The sequence below is a fragment of the Notothenia coriiceps genome, unplaced genomic scaffold, assembly GCF_000735185.1.
Source record: "Notothenia coriiceps isolate Sejong01 unplaced genomic scaffold, NC01 NC01_scaffold00004072, whole genome shotgun sequence".
Lineage (NCBI taxonomy): Eukaryota > Metazoa > Chordata > Actinopteri > Perciformes > Nototheniidae > Notothenia > Notothenia coriiceps.
The window spans coordinates 35,195-54,704 of NW_011336773.1; the positions used below are offsets into that span (position 1 = coordinate 35,195).

The 19,510-nt window shown below is 38.7% G+C and overlaps 3 protein-coding genes across 3 annotated transcripts in view; 2 read left to right on the forward strand and 1 right to left on the reverse strand.

The window, feature by feature from the left end:
- Positions 1-291: 291 nt before the first annotated feature.
- sec22c (SEC22 homolog C, vesicle trafficking protein) lies at positions 292-6,869 on the reverse strand. Its single transcript, XM_010767147.1, has 7 exons — positions 6,460-6,869; positions 5,676-5,887; positions 3,853-4,016; positions 3,248-3,427; positions 3,045-3,163; positions 2,531-2,596; positions 292-1,589 (listed from the first exon to the last, which is right to left on the reverse strand). Exons 2-7 carry the CDS (start codon positions 5,855-5,857, stop codon positions 1,389-1,391), a joined length of 912 nt encoding a protein of 303 aa, XP_010765449.1. The 5' UTR covers positions 5,858-5,887; positions 6,460-6,869; the 3' UTR covers positions 292-1,388.
- Positions 6,870-6,931: 62 nt separating this feature from the next.
- Positions 6,932-19,510, forward strand: part of nktr (natural killer cell triggering receptor) — a 19,588-nt gene continuing 7,009 nt past the window's right edge. The window contains exons 1-9 of the mRNA XM_010767153.1: positions 6,932-7,020; positions 8,460-8,532; positions 8,992-9,066; positions 11,555-11,662; positions 11,965-12,009; positions 13,115-13,202; positions 13,828-13,857; positions 16,647-16,772; positions 17,510-17,608. Coding sequence (XP_010765455.1) covers positions 8,475-8,532; positions 8,992-9,066; positions 11,555-11,662; positions 11,965-12,009; positions 13,115-13,202; positions 13,828-13,857; positions 16,647-16,772; positions 17,510-17,608 — 629 coding nt within the window. The 5' untranslated portion in view covers positions 6,932-7,020; positions 8,460-8,474. The remainder of the gene's footprint in view (positions 7,021-8,459; positions 8,533-8,991; positions 9,067-11,554; positions 11,663-11,964; positions 12,010-13,114; positions 13,203-13,827; positions 13,858-16,646; positions 16,773-17,509; positions 17,609-19,510) is intronic.
- Positions 15,206-17,924, forward strand: dnlz (DNL-type zinc finger). The gene is made up of 3 exons (XM_010767145.1): positions 15,206-15,577; positions 16,633-16,772; positions 17,510-17,924. Exons 1-3 carry the CDS (start codon positions 15,281-15,283, stop codon positions 17,658-17,660), a joined length of 588 nt encoding a protein of 195 aa, XP_010765447.1. The 5' UTR covers positions 15,206-15,280; the 3' UTR covers positions 17,661-17,924.

A 19,510-nucleotide genomic window follows, 5' to 3' on the forward strand; every position in this document is an offset into this window, starting at 1 on the left:
TTTGTACTAACTAAAAGTGACTTTATCTAAACAATTTCTACATTTGGATTAAAATTCCCTCCAACTTTCTTTGTAAAATAATTACACAATGCCACAACGGTACTCGTTTGTCAAAACACAATAAACTAAGAAATGAATTCCCACGCTTAACAGACATTAGTGCAACTGTTAAATAAATGAATATCTAAGAAGCTAAATACCCAAAACATTAAAAATAATTAAGTAAAATTAGACATTTCCTATTAGTTTAGCAGCACTACTGTTCTATATTCAAACATCGATTATAAAATGTGATTTGATATGTTTATAGGAATCTGAGAGCTACATACAATAAACATAAATCAGGATATAAAAAGCTGAACCCGATATGCAGCACATTCAAGAATAATCGCCGTAACCAACGCAAAACTAATCTTAGCCTAATAGTGCAGTCCAAATAAATAAACTCCAACTCATTTCAAAACAATTTTACCCATAAAATCAGTGCCTTCATATTTATACCCGCAGTTTTTACAATTTAAAAATGGCGAGATCAGTAGAAAAAAGAATCTGCTTTGATCGTACAAAAATGTAGTTGATGTGATAAATGTCTCTTAAATATCACTTAATATAACATGCCTTAAACAGAATTAATATAACACTTATATTCCCTCAGTATTGAATGGAGTCATTAAATAACGGAGCCCTTACATTTGATCCTTTGCAATGACTAGCTGAGCACTTGCCGGTGTATAAGACAACACAATCAAACAAAATAAAACAATATTTTTCATACAATAAGGAGCGAAACAACCCCCAGATTAATAATTACACCTCTGCATTAGGGTTTTACTGAAGCCTAATGATTAAATAATGCAAAATACATTTAAAAAAAGCTGCATTGTCCGCGTTACCCGACTGTTTCTGACCTCAAATGAAACCCACCATTACCAAAGCAGATATATCACTACTAACTAACATGTGTTACAATCACCAACTGTCACTCAGCGATGTAAACTGATTACACAGAGATAATCGAAGCCTGTAAAGCAGAAATAATACTGAGCAGTACGAGAGCTGAAATGCTTAAAAATAGCAAGTAGGACTGGATTGTATCTTCATGAAAAACTTTGGTCAGCAATTCTGACACAAACAACTTTCCTAAAAAACATTTTTGGAACAGGATGGCACAAACATTTTGTTTTCTAAAACCTCCAAGCTTTTGCAGATCATTTTAAAGTTCCAGAAATAGTCACTTTCATTCTCTTGAAAACAAATGTACACAAAGTGCAAGTACATAATGTATAGAAGAAAATACCAACTTGTAGTTATAATTGTCCGTTATGACACAGCCCCTCTTCATACCTCAAGCTGTGCGCGCTGCAACGTAGTAAAATGTCCTCTCATCCTCAGACTCCACAGTCATTGCTTCTGTCTATGAGTTTGCGGCGGAGGATGAGGAGGGTGGAGATGCAGGCCACTGAGATGTGGAAGAGCAGCTGCCACGGGTTCCTCAGGCCGAGCAGGTAGAGGTTGCATAGGACGATCACACTCAGCAGAGCGAAGGACTTGTGTTTCTTCAGAGAGGAGTGGAACAGGTAGAGGTGGCACTGCGAACACAGAGAGGTCACATGGTGTCTGTTAGAAACATATCACTGGTCACCGGCTTGAGCTTTAACCTCAGGATCCATGTATCTGTGATCCTCTCCAGAATGGAAGTAGTCATCACATACAGAGCATCAACTAGTTCCTGAACAGTGTCCTTCACATGCTGATATCCAAGAGAGGGAGTTCCTCAGTCACAAGATGGAGGAATAGAAAGCAGTATTCAATGTTTACTTCAGATTAGCTCCACGTCAGAAATGATCATGCTTGTCATATTCTGGCTTTTTCTCAAAATTGTGTCTTTTTCAAAAAATTCTCAAAATTCTGTCTTTTTCTCAAAAATCTAAAAAAACTGACTTTTGCTAAAAAATCTGACTTTTTCTCCAAAAACCGATTTTTTTCAAAAATCTCAAAATTCTGACTTTTTCTCAAAAAACTCAAATCTGACTTTTTTTCTACAAAAATGGGAAAAAGTCTGACTTTTTTTCTACAAAAATCGGATTTTCTCAAAAATCTCAAAAAACGTACTTTTTCTAAAAAATCTGACTTTTTCTCAAAAATCTCAAAAAATTCTGACTTTTCTGAATAATTAATAATGTTAATAATCCCTCGTCACCGGCTTGAGCTTGAATCTCAGGATCCATGTATCTGATCCTCTCCAGAATGGAAGTAGTCATCCCATTCAATGTTTACTTCAGATTAGCTCCACGTCAGAAATGAGCATGCTTGTCATATGTCTCTCTCCATAGAGGCTGAATCATCATGTTAATCACATAGCTATCATATGCCTCAAACAGTCCTGATGCTCTTCTAGGTAATCACACATCCTGTCATGTTCACAGCTACAGTTGATACATTTGTTATCATGTTACTCTCATGTTGGAAGAGGACATTCAGTATTTTCCCAACAGTGTCAGAAAGACATATCAAACTGAACTATATTTACCTGACACACACAACAGACAAACGCCAGCAGAAACGCCACAACGTTCCAGATGCCTTCATAATCATCCTGTGTGTGGAGAGAGCATACAATGACACAAACTGATGATTTGACATCATTTGAAGTAAAGCACATTTATTTCAGATTAGGGCTTATTCACACGAGAGTGACAAGTTTGCATTTTTACACAGACCTCATTATTATCAAACTAATGCTTTCACAGCCGCTGTGTATTAGCATTTTGCTGTGGAAGCATTAGTTTGATAATAATGAGGTCTGTTTAAAAATGCAAACTTGTCACTCTTGGAATTATTGTAGGCTTATTCAAGAACTTTTTTAAACACAGTCCCCAGCTAAACATGGGTTTGTTACAGTGAGTGAGTGAGAAAGACACCGTGCAGCATTGTTTCTCTTAAACAACACTTTGTAAATGCATCATTCAAACACATCAAATATAATGTATGAAGCACAAGCATTCTACACTCCTCTATGGACATATTTGAAGTTTTTACAATACCTGAAATGTGTACTCTATGAGGTGAACACCACGGATTATGTTCAACGATGCACACACGATATTAAGAACCAGAGAGAGGATGCCTGGCGCCGTCACTGGTTCCAGTCTAACACTCTGACCTGAAAGAGAAGTCCCCATAAATACTGTTAACATGACAAAACAACATGGAATAATAAAGGCTACGTTGTATGAGTCAGTCTTACCTGATGCAGGGCCTTGCTCCATGTGTCCATTAGCAGTGCCGTTGGTGAGGTCCACTTCCTCCAGGTTAATTTCTTGCGGTGGATGGATGATCAGATCCCCCTGGACCTCTGCCAACGTCACCTCCAGCGCCGGACCCCCGCTCTGGTTGTACTGCTGCTTCAGCTTCTGAATGGTGCTGTCTGTAACATATTAGTTTATATATAAGAGTTTAAAATATCTCTTATTTAATTGGTTTTTCCCACACATAACACAATAACAGGAGAAAATGCAGGTGCAATATATACAAAAATAAAAAATAAAAATGACAAAACAATAATGATAATAATAATAAAAAGACCATTACAGTAATAGCAATTACTGTAATGACCCTCCCACCTCTACCAGTAATCGTCAAAAAAGGAGAAAGAAAGATTCAACTACTTGCCTCAGCAAATGCATGAGTATTTGTCATAGCACTTCTTCAGCCCGGTTGTTGGATGTTTTCTACATAATTCCTAAAGCCAGACCAGCACTTATCAAAGAGATGTGGCTTTCTAAAACACCTCAACACAGGAGCTTTGTTTGTGATTCCCCAAATGATCAACAGATTTCTCCTCAAACTCACCAAATTCCAAAAATGGATATGGCCTGTCTGCCAGGGAAACAGCAGTGCTATTGAAGCATGTTGTGAACTCCCAGCGCAGGTCTTCCAGGAAGCAGAAGGCCTTAGCCACAGGGAGGCTGCAGTGACACACCGTCATGTAGGACACTCCCTCTGAAGAGATGAAGCTGAGCAGGTGAGAGCAGAAAGGTGTTTAGTAAACAAACAGCCGGGCACAGCGGGACACCGATGCCCCTGTGATCAAACGTTCTCTCCGTCTTTAGCGTCACAAAATCAGATACACCCTGAGCCTCTACAGCAGCAGGGGTGTCCAAACTACGGCCAATTCAAAAAGTATAATGGAGTACGGGCCACAAATGAAACTTGTGCTCGGCTTATATTGTACTTCTTAAATATGAATGTAAACATATCACACAGTAGTATTCGTGTGTCACTGAGACCACTTTTGAAATAAATGCAGTCAATTCAAGTTGGAAACATTTTCACATCTTAGTTAAAGTGATGAAAACTGCACAGAACATCACCAGGACGGAGCTGCCATCCATGGAGGACCTTAAAGCCCGCGTCACACTGTCCCGAAATTGACACCCGATGGACACACGAATATGGAATTGTGAATTTCGCACGAAGATGGCCCCGAACCACCCACGAAGGCAACATTTACATTACATTGTCAGTTCATAGTGTCTCTCCCCCCGTCCACCCACCCCAACCACCCAGTAAAAAAATCCCCACTACACCACTGTTCGTGAGGGCATCTTAAGCCATCGTATGACCGCCGGTGGAGTTTCTTAGGCTCCGGCAGCAACTTCGTGAGCGGTGGCAAAAGGACCTTGCGAAGGTTCATTTTCGTGTTGAATTCGTGTGTCAATTTGCTCCTTCGTAAGGCCATCGTGAGGGCATCTTGTTATCATCGGTGCCATCTGGCATTCGCCCTGATCAGAGTGAGGGCGAATGCCCGATGGCACCGATGATAACAAGAAGGTGACACGATTTGACAAGATGCCCTCACGAGTGGCTTACGAAGTTGCCGCTCACGAAGTTGCTGAGAAACTTCTCCGGATGCCCTCACGAATGGCCCGATGCTGTTACGATCAGAGCCAAATTTGAACATTTCCTTTATCGTGTGTCCATCGGGTGTCAATTTCGGGACAGTGTGACACAGGCTTTACTCCCAGCGGCTCAGGAAGAAAGCCCTCCGGATTATAAAAGACCCCCATCACCCCAGCCACAAACTGTTCAGTCTGCTGCCGTCTGGCAGGCGGTACCGCAGCATCCGGACTAAAACCACCAGACTCAGAGACAGTTTCATCGCACAGGCAATAAGACTGTTAAACACCTGAACTGCTGAAACAACATCCATAACATCAATCTGCTACTTAGTAATTATGTATCTATTTATCTAATATATTATTCCAATAGCTTGCATATAGACTCTATTTCACTTTTTTAAAACTATTTTTCCTTTTGTATTTACTTTTTAATATTTACTTGCACTATATTTTTCTGTTTATCTTTGTTATTGTGTTGCACTGTTGGAGAAGCCTGTGACCTAAGATTACTTACTTCCATAACAAGCTTGAAACACAACCTTCCTATTTCTCCTTATTATAATCAATCTGAGGTTTCTGTTTTAAGGGATGAGCTGCCAACACTCACGAGCATCATGTACCTACATCTGATTGCTTTAGCTAACTTATAACTGAACTTATGAGGCGATATACCTCTAGTGAGCGGCCCAGCCCTTATGTGGCCCTCTGTGAAAAAAGTTTGGACCCCCCTGATCTACAGACAGTCTGCTGCCGCGTTGTTTCCTGAATCCTTACAATATGTTGAGCTCCTGGCCCTTGACGGTCCCTCTCTCAGGGAATCGGGCCAGGGTCTTGCTGATGGTCCTGAGCTGCTGCTTCCTCTCCTGGAGCTCTCGGAAGTGTTCAAAGTCTGTGGAGGCCGACAGGGGGAGTCCATCCCTGAGCCGAACCACGAAGGCAAACAGGATCAGAGGCATGATCCACTAGGTCCATGGAGAAGACACTGCCTGCATGGGGTGAAGAGCTTAATTGTCTTGAACAAATCCATTCATTTTTGGTCTAAAAAATATAAGTGTTAAAAAAATACTCATCATATGTCTCTAAAGGCACTTCTGACAACTCTATATGTCATATTCTGTTTTGTATTTACAACTGAGGATTGTTTTTTTGGTTTGAACATTCAAACATGATCAAAATAGATTTCCTGTGTTTTGACTTCCTATATCAGTTAATCAACAAATCATGTCAGCTCTACAGTATATATATATATATATACACCACGTTCCCTAGACACAGTTAGCCAAAAGCTACATCAAATAAAGTTGTATGAGCTACTACTCTTGGAATAGTTCTGGCAAAAGATAAACATGAAAGAATAATGTAACAGTCCTGTTTTCTTTGCATATCATACACTAGTTTCAGCAGGTGCACACATGGACTGACCACTGGGTGTTTATTACTAGTTAACTACGTATGTTCTTCAATTGTGCAATATTGGTACAAATGCCCCTGCTTTTAAAACAGTAACAAATATCAGTTTATGGTTATTCTATAGGTGTAAAAACACATAACACCTTACCTCAGTATCATGGGTTTCATGCTGCACTTTGTGACTTAGCTCCTGGAGGCTAGCTTGCTATAGCATCATATAAAGCAGTAGTAAGCCAGCAAAAAGCTACACATACAAGTTACAATTGCGTACTTTCTAAATATAGAGATTTAAACATACAACATGTGTTCTAACATATGCGGAAGAAGTTATATTTAAATTAGCAAACGAGCTAGCTTCATATATTCTTCCGGATACAAAAGAACCACAACAAATGCACTACGGAAACAAGGGAGGGACCAAACATTCAAAACCAGTCGGGTTTTTTTATGTATCTTTTTTAAAATTATTATTTCATATTTCTGCCTTTGATGAGAAGATTATAGTATACAAAATATATTATATTTATATGTCCTTGAATACAAAAATTAAGAAAAGCTGTAAAAAAATACAAATCTACTACGGAATCTACAGAGGGTCAAAAAACTCAAACCAGTCGTAGTTATAATGCAGCGCTGCAACCCTTTCACTTAAGAGCGAACTTAGCACCGTCAGTGACTAGCTGAGTACTTGGCTAGCTACTGTGCAGAGGTGAGTAACGCTTTGTGTTTAGCACATTAATATCAAGTTGTTCTTTTTTAACATCACGTAAAATGTGAATATTAAGTGCGAACTGTGAGCTGTTGGACGGAAGAGAGCTAGCTGCTAGCTGTTAGCACAACCATTTTGGAAGCTTCAACGTTTTTGTTTACAATATTTTCACATTTACATATTTTTTTTCTGTCACTAGGAATAAACATGTCGTAATTTAAGATTGTTTGCAGTATTGACTGTTAGCTGTTAAACAAATAGTGCATGTTGACATAAGTGGGTTAACAGTTTCGTGTGAACTGTGTTTTGATCAGCTGTTCCTTGTTTTTGATTGACACCCTTTGTGATGGATTACATTTGGACTGCTTTTAAATCATGTATTAGTCACTGCAGTCTTCATGCCCTGGGGGAGATCTAGTTTAGGCCACTTGGTGTTTATTATAAGTTAACTAGGTTGGTTTCAAAATGTTGCAATATTGTTAAATGTTGCTCTGCTTCAAAAACAGTAGCATTGCAGATTGTGATCAATTCTATAGGTGTGCAACTAAATAACTGATAATACTTTGCACAATTCAGACTTCTCCTTGAGTTGTTGCGATTATTGCTTATTACAATCTGACAATACCTAGCACATCAACACATTCAATGTAACACGATAAGACTCTGGCTATTAATACACTGCATTCCCGTCAACATATTTGTATTAGTGTGAAATGTGAATGCAGTAAAACTCAGCTGCACTGTTAGCTGTGAATGTACATACAGCAAACACCAGTGATAATCATAATCAAATTTTGATCTCTTATCTCGTTGTCACACTACTATACCCAAAACACACTAGTCATTTCATAATTACAACATGTCAGCACAGTGACAAAGCATTTCCTGAACAATATGCACCCTGTGTATTTCAAATTGTGAGAAGATTAAGCTTTTAATAAATCCAGACGTTGCTGACAGATTATTGGACGCTCTGCTGTTTTGCCAGTAATACACTGTCCAGCAGAGAGGATGTATCGGTGTGTGTATGCTGCTGACACACCACATATTAGTGTGAAGATATATCAAGTCTATTGTCTTTATTAGAACAGGAGATAAAAACAAGTTGAGGCAGGGTGGGTCTGGTGAATTTCAGAATTTCAGTCAATCTAGTATCAGCATGTTTGTGACATTTCAAACATTGATCAGTGGAAACAAGGAAGCAACGCCATGCTCTACTTGTGATATGGAAAGCCAATACATCTCCCCATAGACTTCTCTCTCCCCCTCCCCTCTTTCTCTCTCCTCCCCTTTCTGTTTCTCTCTGTCTTTCAGTGTCTCTACATTTGTTTGCCGGCACACTTCCTTGAAATGTTCTGTACAGCTGACTGCTTCTTAAAGAGAAGTTCATTCTTATCATGTTTCCTGCTTAGCTTTCTTGGTTTCATTCTTCGTTTCAGGTAACTTAGGTGACAATGGGGGTGAAAGACCGCCCTCAGTGTTACTTTGATGTGGAGCTCAACCGGGAGCCAGGTAAGAGAATTTTTGAAAAGTATAATATGTAAACAGCCGATAACTGTAAAGTGACATCATTAAAAAAAAAAAATTTTACTGTATGTTGTGGTTTTGTGGTAATAACAGTCTGTTACTTCTCAGCTTTGTGCAACTGATGTGAATTTAAAGACCATTTGAAAGGCCTCAGGTACAAATAAACGGTCATATTTGGCCAAGGAGAGCTATGCTCCAATCAGGATGTAAGGGTAGTTCTCCATTTGCTCCTGGCTATAGAAAAGTGTAAAGTCTGAGCTTCACCGCAGGATTCAGCGTAGTAAAAAGAGTGCTACTTGCAGCTCTTAATTGTCTCCTAAGGCTATTAATGTGCCGTCCCTCACATTCTTTGTAGCTCCACGTTTACATTGACAAAGCCTCTTATCATTAAACATGAAATAGATGATGGTGTGTTTAATATGTTGCTCTTTTTGTGTTTTACAGTCGGACGCATTGTCTTTCAACTGTTTTCGGACGTTTGTCCCAAGACAAGCAAAAACTTTCTGTGTTTGTGCACTGGTGAGTAGAAGCAGTTACACCACGGGCATTGCTTAACCGAGTATTTGTGTTAAAATAACAAAACAAGATAGACCTGTAAGAGAACATGGAAGGAACAGTAAGTCTTTGCATGGCTCCAAAGTACACACTCATTCAATCGCTCCAATTCAATCAGAGATATTTGGATTCACGGGCAAGTTCTCGATCATGTTCTGGATTTTAATCATGTCTGTTCCTTGTCACATTTGACATATTTCTGTCAGAAAAATAACGAGTAAACAAACAAATTGTCCTGTACTTTATATAATGTGCTGAAAGTGCCGTGTCTGCAAAAAAAACTAATAAAAAGATTTTGAACGAGTTGGAAAAACAGAGCCCCAGTCAGAGGCAACCTCTCAGATTTAATCAGAGATATTTGGGATTTAAAGGGAACTGTATGTCTGTTCCTTATTATTACATTTCAGATATGTTCTCTTTCTGTCTTTCCCAGAAACATAATAAGTCGGCAGATATACAGGAAAATGAAATATAAACGGAAAGTTAGAGCCACGACATCATGTAGACACACCCCTCGTTGGTGTTGAGGAAAGGATGTGTGTGTGTAGTGTAACAGTGACAGATGGAGTCACAGGAAGCCGCTGTGTCTCCCGACTTTAGATATTTCATCCCGCCGAGCAGGACACGCTGTACTGTAGTCGCCGCGCTCTGCCTGGAGAGAGCCATAAATCTGCAAACCGGCTGCAGATCCGTCCTCGCTCTCATTTTTCACCCCACCTGGCCGCGGGAATGCAACGCTGACAAGGGCAGACACGGCTCGTTAGTCTGTTCCTTTTCCTGGACACACACACACACACACACACACACACACACACACACACACACACACATGGTGATACACACGGTGACACACACACACACACACACACACACACACACACACACACACACGGTGATAACACACACGGTGATACACACACACACACGGTGATACACACACACACACACACAAACACAAACACACACACACACGGTGATACACACACACACACAGTGATACACACACACACACGGTGATACACACACACACACACACGGTGATACACACACACACACGGTGATACACACACACACACACACACACACACACACACACACACACACACACACACACACACACACACACACACACACACACACACACGGTGATACACACACACACACAACACAAACACACACACACACGGTGATACACACACACACACACACACACACGGTGATACACACACACACACACACACACACACACACACACACACACACACACACACACACACACACACACACACACACACACACACACACACACACACACACACACACACACACAACCCAGGTATCTAATGTGTCCTTTTAGCAGGGGATGGACTCATAAGGAACCAAACCCTTGGAACAACATTTGGAGAAGATGAGCAACCTAATCTGCTCATTCTAACAGCGAGCCCTCTGTGCTCCAAACACACCCTGAAACACATCGAGTGAAATCTCTGCACACATGTCTCACCCCAGGGAAGGGGAGGTCCCGGGGGTTTTAGATCTGGAACGATGTATTCTGTTTTCACTCCAGAGGAAGGTTTTTAACGAGCAGCAGGAGGCCAAACAAAGGCATCCACTTTATTGAAATCGACCACATATTTGCATTTATTCCCTTCTTTAATTGATGTGGCAGCATGTTAACACCTAAAAGCACAGGGTATACATCATTATAATAATAAGGCTTTATTTGTTTAGTGCTTTTCATACACAGCGTGCAGCTCAAAGTGCTTGAACAATAAGACACTAAAGACGAGATAAACAGAAAACATAAATTTAATTCAGGTCAAAATAAATACTGAAGATATATTTTACAAGGAGGTAAAATAGGCAAAAAGTTTGATAATAATAATAATAATCCAAATATTCAGAACAGATAACCCACACAGTAAACGTAAGAAGGACATAAGTCAAAAAATAATAAAATACGCTAAATATTAAAAATTATATTTAAAATAATTAGATCAAATTGAATACGAATATATCATTTATTTATAATAACAATATTAATAAAGATTAAAATACCTATGAAAGGGGGATTTCGCTGATTAAAAGCTAAATAAAATAATATAATATATGTTTTCAGCTGTTGTTTAAAAAATGGCGACTGAGTTTTCCTGGCAGTGGCCGTTTCTCAATGTGGAGTAAACCTGATGCAGAGCCACGACTTCAAGCACGCTACGTCATCGAGCGGCGCCGAAGGACTGTTTAAATGCCCAGCATTCGGCGCCACTCGATGACGTAGTAAACTTGAAATAGTGGCTCTGCAGCGGGTTTACTCGACATTGAGAAACGGCCAGAGTGTTCCAGAGTTTGTAGTGGATGTAAACGACACAGTGTGCAAAGGAACCTCATTGAGTAGCCGCTCTGTCATGCTTTGTGTTGGACGAGAGCTCAGTTAACATGCGTGTGATTTCAGGTGAAAAGGGAACTGGTAAACTCACCGGGAAAAAGCTGTGCTTCAAAGGCTCCACCTTTCACAGAGTGGTAAAGAACTTTATGGTCCAGGGAGGCGACTTCACCGAAGGTAATAATCTGTTTCATATACTCTGAAAGTGTGTGTTGTTTTACATTACATCCAATGGGAAGCAACACAGCTGTTCCTAGAGGGTATTCGGTCTGACTGAGAGGAAGTAAACACTCTCTAAGGTACAAAAGGGTTTTCAATAATGCTGATACTTTGCTTAGTTTCACAGCTATTACATCCTGATATAGATATAGGCTTCCAACTGTGTTCATATTAGCAGCCGTTATTCACTTACGTTGAGACAGCACTTTCCTTTTAATGCCGTGCAATTATCTTCAATATTTTATTATGTTGGTTTCCAGGAAATGGAAGAGGAGGGGAGTCGATATACGGCGGCTACTTTGAAGGTAATGTGAATATTATTGAATACACAGTCTCTTGAATGTTCATCTAAATACAACACAGCTAATTCTGCATGACCACGATGCTGCATGTTGTGATGATAATGTCATTTTCCTACGTTTGTCTCCTTTGACCTTCACTTTTGTATCGTGCTGTCTTCTATTGAGTAGTGGGCTTTCTCAGATGAGCATGGAGAGTAGGTTTTCTCTCTCTCTCTCTCTCTACGATCTACCTGCCTAAAATTTTCAACATATTCTTTTATTTATAGAGTGGTCTTTTGCAAAATGAGAAGGTAAGAGATGTACACAGCTCAGTAACACCATGTCCACACTGCCCCCCCTCCCCCCTCCCCCCCCCTGTACAGATGCATTGAACTGCAGGAGGTTTCACTCAGACAGCCTCCTGTCAGACATCACGCCCCCCCGACGCAGAGTGCTAAAGTTACTCTCTGTTACATACGTGCTATTTATAGTCACGTGATATTTAGGCGGCGGGGTTCTCTGCTAGATGAAGAATATCAGTGGAGATATTTAGCTCTGCACCGTGGACACATGTAGATACAATAAATACTTGGAACACAAACTGGAAGCGTTTTAAATAACCTTTATATTTGCAATTAGCTTAATGACTTGGAGCTTTTCTCATTATATTTGAGTCCAATAAATCACAGCGGGGAAATGTACGCACAAAATGGTCCTGAAAAATATCATAATATGGCCATTTATAGAATATTAACATGTAAGTTCACCATGGTTACAAATAAGGTAGCATTGTTTTAAGCGAGTGAACATATAAAAGTATTAAAAGAGTAAGATTAAGGTTAAAAATTGCATATTAATTGTGAAGAAGGTAGAGTAGAAAGGATGGATAATCCACTCAACTGAACCGAACCCAGCTTAATGTTCTTTAACACCAGCTCAGAACATACGTTTTATTTAACTTACGCTTCAGAGAAAGACTAGATACTTAACAAAACATCAAATCCCTCTCTGGAAGGACTGGTTGGTGAGGTTTGATGGTTTACAGTCCTGTTCTCCCCTGAATATTTCCGCTGTTCTTTACCGGCGAACACACAGTGAGACGGCGCTGTTTCTTCTCTGCTCCCCACAGATGAGAACTTCCTTCTCAAACACGACAAAGCCTACCTGCTGTCGATGGCCAACCGCGGGAAGGACACCAACGGCTCTCAGTTCTTCATGTGAGCTACACTTTGAAACCCCTCTGCACCTTTTTAATACCATTTAACACGTCACTGACATGGTCTATTCATCTCTGTCCCTTTTGAGACTGTAAACTAGAATTTGCCATTGAGTGGCAGATTGTACTTTGTGCAGCTAGATTTTCAAAGTGCACAGAAACATGGATTCATTCATTTTTTTACCTACAAATGTGTTACATTTTTTCTCTTGCCGTTTTTGTGTAAAATTTACAGAATCTCTAGCATCCTGCTCTTCCAAGGTAATGTGTCTCCAAGGCTGTGTTTCTCTCTCTCCTGACTGTATTCATCTTTAAGTATTCTGCAGAGTACTGTGTGTATTATGTCTGGAACAACAATCATAAGTGGCTTGAGGTTATTGTAGACTTCACTAAAACACCCATAAGATAGAAATGAATAAAGGAGGAAATGTCTACAGACTGTCTTCCTCTGTATGATCCATACGTGGTCATATTTGCATTATTAAACAAATGTAAAAATCTGCACCTATTCTTCAGTAGAGCCCACACTTTGTTGAAGTTTCTTGTTTATTCTCATTCCTCTCCTTCTTCTCTCCTACTTCCATGTCCTCGTCCTCGGTTGACCTTCCTCGGCTTCGCACAAGCAGCACAACAAAGATGGCGCCTCATCTCGACGGGTAACATTCAGCGTCACTTTGGAACCTATATAAGGCATTACAATGTTCTTAAGAGCCCTTTAAAACGTGTGTTACTTGATGCTGTTCTGTTATTGTGACATATCAATCATCAATCAATGTTTATTTATATAGCCCAATATCACACATGTTACATTTGTCTCAGTGGACTTCACAGTTTGTACAGAATATCAGTATGACAATACGACACCCTCTGTCCTTAGACCCTCTGTCCTTAGACCCTCTGTCCTTAGACCCTCAGTCCTTAGACCCTCTGTCCTTAGACCCTCTGTCCTTAGACCCTCACATCGTACAAGGAAACACTTCCAGAGAAACCCCACAGTTTAAAGGGGAGCATGGGAGAAACCTCAGGGAGAGCANAGGAAGATGAATCCACGAGTATATCCATCCAGGACTTATGATCCAGGACCACAGCCACGACTCAAGATCCAGGACTTCCATAATGGAATATGGCCCAAAAATGAAACTTGTGCTTGTCTTATATTTTACTTCTTAAATATAAATGTAAACATATATTACACAGTAGTATTCATGTGTTAATAAGACCACTTTTCAAATAAATTCAGTCAATTCAAGTTGGAATTTTCTTTTAACATATGACAAGAAAAAAGCCCAATAACTTATTTACATAACAAGCTTGAAATATACCCTTCCTATTTCTCCCATGCAACATCAAACTGAGGCTTCTTTTTTAAGGGATGAGCTGCCAACACTCACAAGAATCATTAACCTACATTTGATTGATTTTGATAACTTATAACTGAATTTATGAGGCAGTATACATCTAGTGAGCGATCCAGCCCTTTGTATATTTTTCTGTATGTGGCCCTCAGGGAAAAAAGTGTGGACACCCCTGAGCTACACTGTCTGTAGTAGGCAGTTGGGCCAATTGTGAGAGATATTTTGTTATGAATGTATATTCCCATAAAGGTCTATAATTTAATCTTCTTAAAATATATATATTTTTTAATGCCAATAAACGTGATCATTGGTGACTCTGAGAAAAGGTATTTCTCATAACAAATTTAAGATACTCGAAATAACATTACATTTGAATTCTAAACAATGTATAAGACGGGGTTGAATGAATCACAGAATAAATGTGCAAACCATTGGTTGAAACATATCGTTATAATAGATTACAAAGTCCACACAAGTAATTACATTATTATCGCATTTAAAATGACTGATTATAATTGCATGTCTTGTTTCCCACTTTATATATTTCTAAAACTCTTTCCAAAACGTAATACAATGTTTTCAAACAAAAACAGATGGATCAAACTTTGTTAGATTAAAAAATAAAATACCATTAATTTGAAAATACCAAAATGCGTGATGTCATCGGGCCGCGACAAACCATACGTTGAAATCGCATGAAACGCATTTGTAAACACTACCTGAAATGTCGCTTTTACTAACATGTTTGGATATGTTACGTTCATCGGCTTCTTCCAGGACGATGCTGCCTGTCTGCCGGTTCATTCGAGGTTTTTCTCGGAGTCTTTCAGCACCGTCTGGGCCCGGTGTGGTTCTCAGCTGCAGCCGAAAAAGAGCCCTGAAGTCCGGGCATCTCCTCTCCTGTCAGCCGGTGTTACCTACATACATCAGATCCAGAGAATTCTCCTCTTCACTGAGGGTCAGAAGTGACGCAATTGGAAAGATCGAATCAAAACATTACCAGCTCGTTTACACATGCAAGGTATGACCTCTATGGGTAGGACCCGCACTCACCTGCACATTGAAATGTATTTAACCATGCTCATATATCTGTATACAGACATAAAATGGAGATGATCTCATCTCATCTTATCATATCCTAAATGAACCAAAGTAGGGCTTCTGCTTTATTTGATTAAAAGTCGAAGCAAAAGGTCTATTTTTCTTTCTTTTTAATTGTTTTTAGTAATAGGCCTACCAGAGTCCAGCATACAATGTCATTTCAGTCAAATAACAAGAATATCAGTATCAAAACATCTTTCCCAAAAAGTACTCATTATGCATAGTTTTAAAAAAATATATCTGTATTACCCTGTATTATTTTAGTAAACATTGAAATCATTATTATATAATTTTAATACAGTTTATATTATTATTAAATAAAGTACAAAGTGCATATTTTGACCTCTATACTTCTCATCTCCTGTCAGCTGGGTGTTTATTTGATTACATGTCAAAGTTATTCAAACATGTTTGGTTGTCTTTGGTCTTATTTTCTAAGTTATGTGTTTGAGTCAAATACCCGACATGCAGACTGTTGTTTTCTTTACTTCGTCAAAATAAGTAATACCACAGTGTAGAAATACTCAATAAAATAAATACTTAAAGTATCAACAAGTACTCCGAATGTTAACAATGTGTTTCAGCATTATTATCCTTATTAATATCATTACACTAATGTATATGGTACTGTATATATTCTTACATGTTTATTGATAATACATATTTATAATTCATTTGTTAATGTTCCGTGGGTTGTTTATTTAAAATAATGCATCGTCATTTATTTGTTTATATTTTGAATTAAAAATAGGAATATATAAATGATGTTCCACATGTTGTGGAGTAATAAGTGCACTAACCTTCTGTAGTGGGTTAGAAGTATACGTAGTGTAAAATAGAAATACTAAAGTACAGTACCTTACATTTACATCTGCAGAATTAGTGTTTGGTTTTGTATGGTATGTACAAGTATATTTATATTCACAGTGACAGATGATATGCATATATTCTAACAAAAATCAATAACTTTTGCAGGTTTGCTCTACCAGGTCCACAAAGAGGATATCGAAGCTGGCCTATCACAAAGGAGTTGTGATCGTGACGTGTCCGGGGTGTGAGAACCATCACATCATCGCTGACAACCTGCGCTGGTTCTCCGACCTGGAAGGGAAGAGGTCGGTGCTGCTGGATGTCTCATAAGAAATATTAGTGACACTGTCCATGTCTCTGACGGCTGAATATAAACCCATATTCAGTTCAACACTATTTAAAAAAAAAGAGAAAAAGACGGAAAGGCTGAAAACCGCCTTTTCTGCCAATTTCTGCCATTAAATTTTGATTATTCTTCAACTCATTTTAAACACGTCTAGTCCATGTAAAAATATTGCTATCTTATTGTGCTTTTCGTCTGAAATGAGATAGGATGAAGACTTCACATATTGTGTAGTCATGCAAATTGTACCTAAAGTCATATAAATCCATTGGCCAATATGTGTAGGAATCCTGGATTATTTTATGAGGGTAAAACAAATCTGATAGAATGATATAACATAATTTATAGATAATATTAACTGATCAAAACAAAGCTTTGACAAGCATCACTTACATTTGGCTAAAGTGACACTTGAGTTGAATAAGAAATGTGTTACTGCACTCTGGTGGACAAACTATGTAATGGCAACTGTCTGTAAATTACCCAAACATAATTTCTGGTTTAATATACCTAGCTAGAATTTGTACATAGCAGCGTATCTGTTTTAGAATGATCATTAAGTTAAGACAAAGTTATCCAGTTGTATTGAAATACTAAATTCAGGAGCATAAGCAGTTAAAAATGCACCACAGAAATTGACATATTGGATAAATATTGGAATCGCTAATGTGCTGTGGGTTTTTGTTGTTTACCTTTAAGGAATATCGAGGAAATCCTTGCTGCCAAAGGAGAGACTGTGAGGAGGGTGGATGGGAGTTCTGCTTTTGAAATCGTGGTGGATGAATCTGGGAACGAAAGGTCACAATGTGAAGACGACACAGAAAAATCAGACCCAGAAAAACAACAATAATGATACCTTTTAGTATTCGTATTGTGAGATGTTTTATATTTTATTCTATAATAAAAACCTAATGTTTTTTTGTGTTACTAATGTATTTTTTGTCATGGATTCTATGATTCTACGAGGATTGCAACTGATCAGAGAAACATGTATGCTCCTGTATTTTTTTTATTATAGAGTATTATAAACGCAGCTAACTGATTGCACATGAAACAGTCAAATGCAGATTTATTCATTTAAAACTATTCATAATAAACTGTTTTGGACATTAAACTAAGACTTCATGTGTAAAATTCCAATAATCTTTCAAGGTTATAAATACTCATACTTCATCATTATTACAATGTTATATTTAATCTAAACATGTGTAAGTAGTTTGATCTTATTTGATGTAAATACTAAACGCAGTTACACTCCAAACTGTCCAGTGTTGAACCTTCATGCTGAGTTCTCGCGTAAACTGCGCTTTATTGTTGAGACATCCCTATGATATCGCGAGAACAGTGCGTTGTTATTACTACAGATAGCATAGCAAGCACACAGCCCGGCTATATAGATATCTGTAGTCTCCTGAACTTTTGGACGGCGATGGATGTTTTCGGAGCCCTAGAGGAAGCAGAGAGACCCCGGAATCGTCCCTTCTTAATAGGGGTCAGTGGAGGAACAGCTAGCGGCAAGGTCAGTATCTTTTTGCAGCCAGAGGACTACGGATATTAGCATTCCTATTAGCTTAGCTTAGCAACATTAGCATTTGTCAAACTGTCAGAGCAACTGGCACGCCCCCGTCGCTCAGTTTCGTTTCACTATATCATCAACACACTGCAACTATAATAACATGTCTTCCCTGCTAATATTGAATAACTCTACTGATTCGTGTTTGTGACCTTTTAGCTTCAAATAGCTAACTAGCCACTGTTAATAATTTGTCAATTCCCTCGCAGTGCCAAATCAGCTGATGAACATTAAGGTCACTGGAGACACCGTCAGATTTCCCGGGAAACTGACAAAAACATGCATTGTGAATTTGTCGTTGCTAGTTAAATCTATTTAATGCGGCATTACGATTGACATTCATAAAAATACACTTACAGTTTTTCTCAATCGCTAAACCCACTTTTTAGAATCTAAATTCATTTCTTCAAAACAAGAGCATAGCCATCTAAACAGAAACACACTTGCCATAACTCTGAATATCTTTTGCAAAATGCACTTACATGACCAAAACTGAAAATACTGGTCACAAAAAAGAATAAGTCGATCGAAACAGAACAAATTGTCCTCTAATGAGACAAATGTGTTTTCATAACTGAAACTCCGGTCACCATAATAACCCATTCTACCATAACAATATACATTTCTTGCAAAGTGCTCTAAGGCACTCAAAACTAAAAATACCCCTTCCAAAACCAGATACCTTCTCCAAAAACAAACATTTGTCAGCTCATGAGAAGACTATTTGAACAGTCATTACTAAGTGGCACACTAAATACTGACTACAATCATCAATACACAAACCTCAAGCTATCGATATTGGAAACTGAACGGAAAACTCAGTCCCACCACAGCTGTGCGTTCTCTATAAAGGGGTGCGACGGAACGTTCCCTTCCCTGTATGCGACACTGTACTTTACACGGTCTGTTTGTGTGTTGTCTTGTCAGTTTCAAATATATATCTTTTGTTAGTTTAGTTTGACGAAATGACGACCTAAATGTTAGTAAATGGGTACAATAAAAAAAGGTCACATAACGATAAGCAGAAAACAAAGACAATGCCACGAGAAGACTTTTACTCTGTTATTTATTGTTACCGTATAAATGTCATTCTGAGACAAAAAGGATATTACATACAAACAAAGAGG

What these genes read in the sequence shown, in the direction of transcription:
- sec22c (XM_010767147.1), bottom strand. Translation starts at nt 5,857, where the DNA reads ATGCCTCTGATCCTGTTTGCCTTCGTGGTTCGGCTCAGGGATGGACTC. An exon ending in GGAGCAAGGCCCTGCATCAG is followed by an intron (nt 3,164 to 3,247) that starts GTAAGACTGACT and finishes CTTCTCTTTCAG; the next exon opens with GTCAGAGTGTTAGACTGGAA. An exon ending in TTGTCTGTTGTGTGTGTCAG is followed by an intron (nt 1,590 to 2,530) that starts GTAAATATAGTT and finishes CTGTGTTCGCAG; the next exon opens with TGCCACCTCTACCTGTTCCA.
- dnlz (XM_010767145.1), top strand. Translation starts at nt 15,281, where the DNA reads ATGTCGCTTTTACTAACATGTTTGGATATGTTACGTTCATCGGCTTCT. An exon ending in AGCTCGTTTACACATGCAAG is followed by an intron (nt 15,578 to 16,632) that starts GTATGACCTCTA and finishes TAACTTTTGCAG; the next exon opens with GTTTGCTCTACCAGGTCCAC. An exon ending in TCCGACCTGGAAGGGAAGAG is followed by an intron (nt 16,773 to 17,509) that starts GTCGGTGCTGCT and finishes TTTACCTTTAAG; the next exon opens with GAATATCGAGGAAATCCTTG.